The 12,371-nt window shown below is 37.9% G+C and overlaps 1 protein-coding gene across 1 annotated transcript in view; it reads right to left on the bottom strand.

The window, feature by feature from the left end:
* Window positions 1-11,893, bottom strand: part of Trub1 (TruB pseudouridine synthase family member 1) — a 30,898-nt gene extending 19,005 nt beyond the window's left edge. Inside the window, exons 1-3 of the mRNA XM_015494832.2 lie at window positions 11,573-11,893; window positions 7,947-8,045; window positions 5,433-5,488 (exon numbers count right to left, since the gene is read on the bottom strand). Of these exons, the coding sequence (XP_015350318.1) occupies window positions 5,433-5,488; window positions 7,947-8,045; window positions 11,573-11,861 (444 nt within the window). The 5' untranslated portion in view covers window positions 11,862-11,893. The remainder of the gene's footprint in view (window positions 1-5,432; window positions 5,489-7,946; window positions 8,046-11,572) is intronic.
* Window positions 11,894-12,371: the final 478 nt, after the last annotated feature.

Raw genomic sequence — 12,371 nt, 5'->3', positions numbered from 1 at the left:
GGGGGGGGGGGGGGGAGTATCTAGCTACATGAAAAAAAATACAATGTAACAATGTAATCTTGTACACTGTGCTGCAACTGTACCCACCACTCAGCTATGTAATAGGTTTGAACTAGGAACCTTAACATGCTTGCCAGTATCCAATGCCCATTCTGGCCTCTGGATTCTGGGTATTCTGTGCCTTGGCACAAACTACTTCCACGGCCTTGAACCCCTCTCTTCTCTATGGATCAAACCTTATTCATCTTTCAAAGCCACACAATTAATCCACCCTACTCCCAAAACATGGCTAAGAGGAGGTGCTTAATACAAATCTGTATATCAAAAAGATGAGGCTTACATCAAACCTATAAAATCCCATCACAGCTCTTAAGGAGTATGAACATATAAAGTATTCTCCTAGGTGCCTGTGACAAACACAAACACAGACTAGAGATGTTATAGTGCTCTAGGCCTCTAGGAGGTTACAGTTTAAGACATAAGACAACAAAAACAACTGCAGGGGAAGAAAAAATTGCAGGGGAAGGAGCCCAATGGTGACAACAGACAAGGGCTGTGGCCAGCGGTTTATTTTACTGAGCACTCATAACACAGTGCTTGGCACATCATTATCCATGTGTGTCAACTGTCTGCCATGTACATTTTATATATTGATTCTTGCCTTCTCAAACTATTCATTACATCATAATTCCACTACAATAAAACAGAGGTCCTATAGAATATTCCATCTAATTGTGTGCTCTTTGGGACTCGTGGTTTTGCTTACACTACTCTACTCTCCTTGTCCTCGAGTTCCTTGAGCCCCACAGCAGGTGTTAGCTAGATACCTAAGAGCAAATCACCACCCACACCCTTCAGGAGGAAATATTCTGTAGTTCAGAAAGTGTACACAATCATTTTCAAAAGTTTGTGATTCAAAGTTTCACAAATAAAACAAAAAGATGGATATTTTTAGAATGAGGAAGGATATTTTTTATAATCCTACCAAACCAAAAAGATGAGGCTTTGAGTGTCTTAAGAAGGAATTGCTGTTTACAGTTCCTAAGTGTAAATCCTTCAAAATTTTCAATATAAATAAAATATCTGAATATTCATAAAGGATATAGAAAGGGTAGAAATTAGACTACACTCTGGAGAAGGCAGATTAGAACACTGGTATCTTAAAGATCTGCCCAAGTTTTGTAAAACATTATTTAAGTCACACTTCTGAGTTCTCATGACTGGGTAACCTAAAAAATGCTAGTGTGTTCTTAGGGAAAGCCTCTGTCCTTTGACCACATGTTGGGTGGGAAACTTTGTGCACTCCAATGATAACACTTGTTCAGCTCTTGGGGGTGATGTAAAGCTACTTTCTGAAGAAACACTGGCTTTGCCTACAGGTTCTACTAGATTTTACTGCCACATAGATGGGGGATAACTTCATGCCTTTCCAACACTAATTAGATTCAAGTTTCCATAAGAGGACATCAACTCTTCCATCTGTTGATCTAGTTCCTAAAACATCTATAAAAGTAACCAACTTTAACAATCAATACAGAAAACTAATAAAAAGAGCAATCCAAAACCTCATCAAAGATGGTTACTCCAAACATACCATCTGTTATCCAGCTTCTGCAAATAACCAGCTTACAGAAGGTATAATTTAGGAATAACAGTAGAGGGACTAACACCTTCCTTTAATCTACATACTCTACTTAGACCAGGTGAGGTCAGAAGAACATATTAGCCTCATTTCTCAGAGTTGCTTTGCCTGAATTATATTTTATGTAGATCTACTTCTACATCTGTTATAAACTATTTTTGAGGCCAATAATCTATCTGTCATTTGACCCTGATTGTAAGAAATTTCTTTCTGAGATTAGGCCCAGAAACTCTCCCTTGAAGAAATGGCATGCTTTCTCCTTCTGATGCATATCATATTTTGTCAACAGCACCAGAAATCACTGATAGGAATAAAAAAGGAAAATTAGCTGTATTCAAGAAATACAGCAGAACTTACCTGTGAAAAATTATTTTAGGTGTCTGACATGTAACTAGAAAAATCTAACAGGCCTGGAATTCAAGAAAGGATTTGGTGAATCCTGAAGTAAAATACTCAGAAACAGTAATAACATTATTGTTACAGTGCAAAGAAGGCACTAAAAAGAAAATTTAGATGCTTTTTACAAAATTATACATGTAACCCCCAAAAATGTAGTGGGAAAAAAAAAAATAAAACACTCAAGAAACATGACCATTGTTAGAACACGGGTTACTATAAGACAGGAGGACAAGATAATGAGGAACACGGGGAAAGGGCTCTTTTCTTAACTTTTATACCCTGATAGTCACTGTTCTTTAGAGATGGAAGCAAAATAATCTGGTGACCTGCAGATTTTACTGAAAAATCCAGCACTCCATCTATTAATTGATTGCGGTTCTAGGAAGTGTCACTATGTTAAAAAGAATTCTAAGGATGCTTCTTGATTCTGCAGAAAAATTATTAGCCTAGGTGTAATTAGCAATGTCTCCAATTAGAACTTATTGGTGAGGGAAGGGTAAGTTATGTCTGTATCAAAAATACTGAGTATCTATCATCCTAGAGTAAAATATTTCTACTCCTAGAGTAACTCCGAAAGTAACTCTACCCTGCACATACTACAAGTGCAATTTTTCTAGTAACACTGTGAAATAAACACCTGTAAAAATAAGAAGTGGAGAAGGAGTAAGCATTAGATTGAACACCAAGTCAGGACTAAGTCAGGAGGCTACAGCCACCAGTGTTTTTTTAATGGGAAAAAAAAAAATATATATATATATATATATATATCTCAAAAGTACATCATACCTAGGGTTAAAGTTGTTCAATGAAATTTTTGCTTTTTATACTTGTATGTGTACATAGGGTCATGATGTAAAATAATTTTTTTTGCTATGAATCTTGGTCAAAAAAAATTCTAAAGTCATTGGATGAGATGATCTTTAAGATTCTCTCTAGTACTAAAAAGAATAATCAGAAAAATATTCATTAATAGTTTTACTATTTCTGACAAAAATGTAATTTTCAACATACTTAAAGGTAAAATTTCAATTATTTAGTTCTTGCAACAAATACATAACATAAAATTAAAATGAGAAACAGCTATCAAGATAATGATGCCTATTTTTGAAATGTGAAACACCTAAGAACTAGGTTTCTGTAACGAGATACAACTGGGATATTCTATTTAAGTTGTAGTCTTGTAAGGATCCCTGATGTCATCACATGACATTCAGCTTTCCTAGATGGGCAGCAAAATGATTTGTAAGTAAAACTCAAATGAGAGTCAATGATGTACTTACATTTTCAGTCATCACATTTCTGAAAATATGCCTGGAATTTATAAGTAAAATCTTTCAATAACATATATTTTTTTGTATATATTTGTGGTTTGGGGGGAAGGGGTGAATAAAATATTTCAATGAACCCAACAGATTTTATCTTAGGGATAAAAACCCAAAGTCTTTAATGTAAATAAATAAATTATATATATATATATATATATACACACACACACACACACACACACACACACACACACACACATAAAAGTGACTTGTAAGGATTTTAGAAAATACAAGTAATGTGAAAAAAAGAAAATAAAAATCATATTCCCCTATTAAATAACCATTATTTATATTTTGAAGATAAGAAACAAATATTAAGCAACTGGCAAAAACCTGTATCAGAAATAGACTCTCAACTCTGTGCATTAATAGGTAAGTACAATGTATAAAGTTAGTGGAAAACAGTCAAATGCTTCCATTCTAACACAATTTCTGTATTGTGATTTTTCAACACCATTATTTTCAAGATTACAGAGCAAGCCACATTAAAAATTTTCACTCATCTAAGACATTAAGAACCCTTCAACTTGAAGGCATATTTTTAAGCCCATTGATTTTTCCAGGGATTTAGTTTTAAGAAAAGCTTAAACAGACCACCGCCACTCTTAAGTGTGGTCCACGAGCCAGTACCCGTTAATAAGATAGGTTCAGAAAATAAGGATGTTTAGAAACTTATTTAGCAATTTGACATTGCTATAAGGTTTTAATTATACTTTACAAAAGTCATCCATCAGTCTGCAATGAACTGGAAATTTACTCAAGCAGTCTTTGACCACATTTATTTTTTAAGAAACAATAAGATAAAAATCAATTTGCCAACTATTTATATTACACTTAGAGCAAGGGTTTTAAAACATTTAGTCTAAGAACTTGGCGAAATCCTTCTCTACCTTCTGGCATAGTAACTTTCTTCCACTGACATTTTCACTGGACCCCCAGCCCCAGCTATCAGAACCAGGGCCTGACTGCTAATTAAAATACACATATAAGCTTTCTTTTGAGAACTGGAAGAGACACTAATGATCTTTCCTAGGGAGGTCAACTACTTTGACATCTGATTTGTTTCAATGTTCCTTCTGCCACACTCAATGCCCAATGCAGTCCACAAGTTTATAGCCTCTTGCCTGAGTAAACTCTCTTCTCTCTCCTACCAAGGATCTAAAAAAGTGCTTCTGGATCTTGTCAAGGCTACCTTCTTTCTTTTGGGGGGTGGGTGGGTGGGTACTGGGGATTAAACCTGGGACACTTAACTACTGAGCCACATACCCAGCCCTTTCCATATTTTATTTAGAGACACAGCCTCACTAAGTTGCTTAGAGTCTCACCAAGTTGCTGAAGCTGGTTTTGAGCTCTCAATCCTCCTGCCACAGCCTCCTGACTGGCTGGGATTACAGGCATGCATCACCATGCCTGACTAAAGCTACTTTCACAGATGAACAATATAATTTGTCATCTCAAGACCATATTCTTTTCTTTAATAAACATTTATAACCACTGAACAAAGCATGATTTGTTAAAAAGTACATGGTTTATAAAATGCTAGTTTTATAAAAATTCCAAGGTTAAAAAAAATCTGCCGGGCTGGGGATGTGGCTCAAGCGGTAGCGCGCTCGCCTGGCATATGCGGCCCGGGTTCGATCCTCAGCACCACATACAAAACAAAGATGTTGTGTCTGCCGAAAACTAAAAAATAAATATTAAAAATTCTCTCTCTCTCTCTCTCTCTCTCTCTCTCTCTCTCTCTCCCTCCCTCTCTCACTCTATCTTTAAAAAAAAAAAAATCTGCCAATAGAAATCATAACCTATAAGTTTGCTTTCATCTAACGATTAATTTTTTTAAAAAAAAGCTGCATATAATTTGCAGATATTTTTGTTTTTTAAGTCTAATTTGTTTTTCAATTTAGAATCTTACTAATTGAATCATGAATGTTTGTGACATTTTGATTAATAAGAGTGAAACTTTTCATATAATTTAAAATTTGTTTATTCTTTAATTGAAAATATTCAAAGTATAGTTCAGTAAGAAAAACATTAAAGATAAAAGAAAAATATTCCAGTATTCTTACCTTGGATCCTGACAACATACTGGTCAACATTTTTGTTCCCCTTCCAATTCCAACCACTACAAATCAAAGAAAGAAATACTATGACACTCTATTTTGAAAATTAGGTTTTTAGAATACCTACATATTTGGTCCCTGACCTATATAATGTGAAGTTGGAAAGCGATACAGTTAACATAATTTGAAAGTATCTATTACTCGGATCAGTTGAACTTCTCATAACACTAAGGAACTCTGAAGAGAAAATGGGAGAGAGACCCTTTTTTCTCCATTCTCAAAGTATTAAAAACTACAGAAACCTCAACCTAGCCAATTAGATGATGAAGTTTTAGAACAATCTCAAAGGACTCACTGGAATTTTATATGGGCACCAGTGAAAAATACATGTGGCAATTAACCACGTTCAAGTGGTGTGATGAGATCTTGACAGAGTTCATTACTAAACAAAAACAAAAGCCATCATCCTAGCTAATGAACCATTTAAAGATGATTAGTGCCCGGCAGGATACAATCCAGAAAAGAGAAACAAAACAAATCAACCTAACACAAAGAAAACTACAGGCTAAAATGAGGGCCTAGAGAGAGTATTTTAACATAGACCAACTCTAAAGTACAATGGACTACCTTTCTCTTCAGTTTCAAACACATACTTATAACCACACATTTCATCAGGTGAGACTGAGAGGCTTTAATAATTTCTTCACTTAATAGCAGGCAAAATTCTATAGAATTGGTTTATTTATCATCAATGGACACAACTGTGTATAAGTACACAGTATAACCACACAATTCAGAACTCAGAAGAAACTGCAGAGATGATTAACAAACTAAAAAAACTGTCATCACTATTTGTAGCAGATATCATTCAATGAGTTCATCATATATCAAATACCACTCTGGGTTTCATTCATTGTCTCATTTAATCCTTAAAACGACCCTAAAAAGTTATAATTACCCCCTGTTTTATAGATGAGGAAACTGAGGCACAAAGAGACTAAGAGCTTTGCCCAGCATCTCACAACTAACACTGATGGAGTTAAAATTCAAACCAGACTGGCTTCACCTTTTCATTCCCCTGAATCTTACTGATCCATGCTTGCTTCCCACTGCCACAGGCCTAACCCACTGCAAACATGACTGCTCCATAATCTGTCCCTTCCTTTTCCAATTCATACTATTTTATAACTATTTCTCAAAACCCATTTTGCATACTTCAAAACCCCCAACAACTTAATAACATTCCAATTTTTACAGTACCAACCCCTTAGTATTCAAATCTAACCTTCTAAACCCAGGTAAAGACCCAACTCATTCATAAAGTCACTTCTACACTTCTGTGGCACTCATTTCTATTAATTCTTGGTCTCTAAATAGAGTCACATTAGTTCTAGAACTAAGACCAAAAACTGCCCTCCTTTAGTAAACTCTGAAGAACACAATATCCTTCAAATGACAGGATGTGTTGACACTTCTCCCACTGAGGCAAAAACTTTGTACAATAATAACAAGGATTCAATGCAATTTGATTCCATTCAAATGAATCCCTAATCAATACTCTTTGAACAGCTACTATGTGCACATTCCCAAGAGGAATATTTCTAAAGGAACAAAAAAAGAAAACTGAGACACATTTCCTGACTTTGAAAGAGTCTATAATCTCAGGGGTAAAACATCATACAGAAGAGGAAAATCACAGTACTCAAGAATTATTGCCTGAATTAATAAGTGAATAAGGCAATATGTGAATATACCATTAAGCATTAAAATGACCACAGAATAACTGAGGCAGGAGGTCAAAGGCAAAAAGCACTCTAAATGCCTGAGACCAGAGAATGCTTCATTCAAGCATTCCAAACAATTCATGTAATAGCATCCCATTGCATCACAAGGGAGAAAGACACTGGTGAAATCCATATGCAGGCTCCCTTATTTCCTCCCTCCTATGAGGGGGACACTTGAGCTTGCTCCTTTTTCCAACAGTGAAAAAAACCAGTAATATATGTGCAATGTTTCTCTCAGAGAAGCTTAACAGCAACTCAGTGCCCAAAGTTTTTATTGGAGGTTTAGGAATGGTCACCCAGACATCCTCTGCTTATCTGCTGGGACAAAATTCCAGATTCTTGGAAGAAAAGTAGATTTTCATGCAAACAGCTTAGCACAGCAAACTGCCCTTATCCTACAGGAAAGGGTGGGAACACTCCTAAAACTTAGGTTTGCAGATGCCAGCCCAAGACAAACCTTATAAGCAGAACTTTCTAAAGATAGCAATTCCAGGCCTGTGGTGGTAACTGTTTTCTGTACAGATACAAAACTTTTCTCAAAGCCTCAATCCACACATGAAAGTATAACTTTCTATACTTTGTCAGGGTTTCTTTAGAAAATAGCACTCTAATCCAGTAGAAGTAAAACATTCCAAATTAGGCTAATACTGGCATGGCTTTAACCAATTAATCTGCATTCAACCAATCTTACTTTTTGATATTAGAGGCAGTTCCATTTAGCTTTCTCATTTCTTACCCAAAACGCCTCGAGCTGCGCTGTCTAGAGTCCCTCCGTGTCCAATTTTCAAAGTCTGCTTTTTCCTCTTGGTCCATTCTGGAGAGGGCATTCCAGCTTCTATGAGAGTAATTGAGATGAACCAAAGTAATTACCAAGATGAGTGAAGTAGAGTTTCTATAAACTTGGGGGAAGACAGGATGATATTCAAAACAAACAACACATTATACAAATTTAACATATTAAGACTATAACATTATTAGCAAAGAACAGTTTTTAAATGTACACACTTCCCTAAATTACAGAAAAAAATATTGTTCCAAAATTAGTTGTCTAGAAACTAGAATTCAAGAAAAAAAAATCAATACTTTAAAAAAATGGGTAAATATCAAAGACAAGCCATAAAAAATCTAGTAAATTCCTGGTAATGTGATCTGTCAGAGAATGATGAAAAGAAGTTAACTTTGATATAGACAACTAGTTTTAAAAGTCCTCAATTTGCATTTCTAACTCTCTTCCATTACCTGGTGTTCTTCACTGGTAGATTAGCCACCTAACATTGTGAGTACATCTCATTCAGGGATACTGCCAAGGACACTGAGATCACAAACTACATTTGTTTGTTTCCCATCTTCTAATTAAAACTCAGTTCCTTAAAGAAAAAAATCTCAACTAAAGGTTATGTGGGAAACAGGTAACAGTTCAGTTGTCTCTTGACCTCTAAAGCACTTAATTTTTTTAAAAAAAAAACCTGATTTATCTCTCACATGCTTGTCATAAAGATAAAATTAAATAATGTTACCTGACAATGCTTTGGAAAGTACGAAGTGCTTAAAAGTTATGCTGCTGCTGTTGATACTTAACAATATATTGAGAGAATACTGGCTACTGATTAAATGAGAAAGGAGAGAACAAGACAGCTATAATGATCTACATCCCACCCCCTCAACCTTTCTAACCCAGGAGACAGAAAACAGCAAAAGGCAAAGAAAGGAAGAGAGAAAAGATGAGGGGAAATCAAAGCAGTAGTAGAAATGGAGAAGCCAGGTAAAACAGCTAATATGATGTGCTGGGTTGCTCAGCCTCACCGCATAATTACCACCCTACTGAGTCAGAACCACGTTATCAGGAACACAGCCCCAGTGTCACTCTCTAATTACAACATCACCATGCTTGGAAGAGCATGGCTGTCTGCTTTGACATAAATTCCTAAGGTTTGGCCTAGCCTTCAAATGCCTCACTTTTCACTTGCAATCTATCATGGAGTAAATTCATCCATGAATTTACTGAAATCTTCAGGGGGGTATTTTCAGCTTGATACTTCTTGTGTGAATGCCCTATAAACTTACTGTATCATCTGTAGCCAAATTTACCTCTTTCTAATTTACAGACATACTATCTCCACCACATTGAAATTTGGCTCAATTTACCGAAACAAATACTCATGGGTGAACATTTGTTAAGGGTTTTTCTAGCTATAAAATTCTGATGTTTCAGGCCTTGAAGGATTCAGACAGAGAACAGTGGGGATTATAGTGTGGTGGGAATCAATATTAAAAAAAAGACATAGGGCTGAGGATGTGACTCAAGCACTAATGCGCTCGCCTGGCACGTGCGGGGCGCTGTGTTCGATCCTCAGCACCACATAAAAAAATAAAATAAAGATGTTGTGTCCGCCAAAAACTAAAAAAAATAAATATTAAAAAAAGACAAATGATGTTTATTAGAGGCCATGACCATTAACTGCGGTTTTAATTGGTGTTTGTCAAACATGGCCATTATCAGAATGTGAGTATCGTAAGGAAACTTCCCAGGTAATTCTGTCAACTAGTCAGAATGGTACTTGGGAAGCCCCAGTCTAGTTAACATAAATAAAAATAGCTCAATCACAAACATTATAGAGATGGATGGCACTGAGAATATCAATATCTGAATGAGTGGTTTCCAGAAAACAACCTAGCCATAGCATTGAAGCAATCAATTTTAACTAAGTTTCAACAAGAACATTCAGTTCTTGGAGGTAGACTAACCATAAGGCCAGAGTATGGCTTTGATCCTGTCAGAAACTTGTTGGAACAAAAGAATGGTAACCATTACCTTAAGGATCAATAAAGCCATAGTTCGGCTAACAAATCAGGCCAAATGAAGGCAGGAACTCTATGAAGGAGAAAAAAAAAACTTTAATGATAATACTATGCTTACCCTTGATGCAATTCCTTGCTTCAACATCCCTATATGACCCTTTATAATAGGCGACAAAAGTACAACAAAACAATGAGTAGGTATAACACTGGAATTCAACTCTGTTAAGTGTACCTGTTAGCCAACAAACATTTAAATCTGTATTGTGCCAGTTACAATTAATTTCCTATCAGAATAATTTGGTTTTGCATTTTTTAAAAAATGTAGTTTGTCAGGGAACACTAAACAATTAAGAAAGTTCCCATTCTGGTTTAATGGCAAGACAGGCTAGGACCAAACCCTGGAAAGCCTCAAATAACCTTAATAGTTTTACCACTAGAGCCTGAAGAGGATATTAGACTGTGAGCTCAGTTACTGGAAGAGATAGTATGTTTCATCTTCTTGCCTCTTTAAAACAAGACAGATCTAGCTTAGTGTGGGGTCCAATATAACTAAAGTTCTGTTGGGCACAGTGGCACATGCCTGTGATCCCAGGGGTTTAGGAGGCTGGGATAGGAGGATTACAAGGTCAAAGCCAGCCCCAGCAATGTAGCAAGACCCTGTCTCAAAATGAATTTTAGAAATGGGCTGGGAATGTAGCTCAGTGGTTAAATGTCCCCTAGGTTCAATCTGGTACCAAAAAATACAAAAGCAAAAATTAAAGTTCTGTGATACTACTGTCTGTAATGATCTAGCAGGCTGATGAACTCTGTGATCCTTCAGGCTCTTCTAATATTTTCCCAGGGTATGTGACCCTCAGAAGCACAAGGTTCTGGAAGGCAAGGGTTAGGAATCTGCTGTTGTTCAAGACTCTCAATAATTCTTATGCTCACTAAAATGTGGAAAACACTGTAGTAAGTCTTGCCTAAGTATATCTGCTTTTCTAATATATTTTGAAGAATGCAACTTTGCGGGTACAGAGCCAGAGCTTCCTCTGAAGAGGTTCATCCACAGGAACAGAACAAAACCCTCCTGAGGCATCAGATTGCAGAAAATTGGTGTGCTCACTGTAGGGTAGAAATTTATAGTGTATGCGTGTGTGTGTGTGTGTATGTGTGTGTTTTAATCTCCCACCCCCCGTCATGATGACAACTGGGTTATCAAAAATTTATGTAGGCCGGCGCGATGGCGCACGCCTGTAATCCCAGCGAATCCGGAGGCTGAGGCAGAAGGCTCCCGAGTTCAAAGCCAGCCTCAGCAATTTAGCCAGGCCCTAAGCAACTCAGATCCTGTCTCTAAATAAAGTACAAAAAAAGGGCTGGGGATGTGGCTCCGGGGTTAAGTGGCCCTGAATTCAGTCCCCGGTACATTAATTAATTAATTCACGCGAGGGCAAGCCCAAGCCCGAAATGCCTGATTTCTGTCCAGGGCTAATCTGGTGGTCGTTCTCCCTTTCCCTTCCTCTTCTTTCTCCAACAATGCGTATTGCAAAAAGCCCAACCTGGTCCCCTCCCGGGCTGCAGTACCTGCTAGCAGCTTCTCCTTCAACCGATTCAGCAGCTCGGCTGAAGTGGGCCCTTTGGGCTTGTGCACGGCGAACACGCCGCTAAGGGACAGCAGCTTAGTAGCCAAAGCGGCCTTGAGGACCCTGGCTTCGCATCCGGTCCTAGCTGCGGCTGCAACCGCCATGGCTGCAGCCGTTGCTGCCGTGGTCGCCGCCGTTGTTGCGGCTGTTTCGGCACTTTCTGCAGTTTCAGGGGCTGGGTCTGTTTCTAAAGACGAAGACGACACCACGGCCGCCTCTGCAGCTGCCATACTTTGACTGCCCAGACCTGTTACCGGGAGGCGCATGTTGATGACGCAACAAGATTGCGCTCGACAGTCCTCTTTCCCCAGCCGTGCGAACGCGCGGGGCCGCAAGGGCCTGTGGGAGTTGTAGTTCACGGCTCCCCGCACCGGCCAAGGGTTCGCTGAGGCGCCCCTGGGTTCGTTTTTCTCTTAGAATCCTTTCTGCTTCTTACAAGAGGTTAGTTGAGTGCCGCAGAGGTTATTTTCAGTTGCAGTCCTAAAGTACCAAAACCCAAATTTTAAATCTGTGTTTTAGATGGAGGAACCTCTCCGTATCCCACCTGCACACCCTCGCCGGAACTAAAAGCATCCCACATCAAAGAATAGAAAACCTGATGACCTTTGATGCAGCTTGTCAGGGTCCACGGCCGCCTAGGCTCACTGTTTCGTCCGATTTGCAATCAAGGTTTCGAATTAAAATACACCTATTGTAAGCCCAGTTAGAGTCAGGAACCTGTGCCTGGCTGTATCTCTATT

Source organism: Marmota marmota, unplaced genomic scaffold, assembly GCF_001458135.2.
Source record: "Marmota marmota marmota unplaced genomic scaffold, marMar, whole genome shotgun sequence".
In the NCBI taxonomy this organism is placed as follows: domain Eukaryota; kingdom Metazoa; phylum Chordata; class Mammalia; order Rodentia; family Sciuridae; genus Marmota; species Marmota marmota.
The sequence above is the reverse complement of the archived record's forward strand: the minus strand, read 5'-3'. Positions and strand labels throughout refer to the sequence as shown.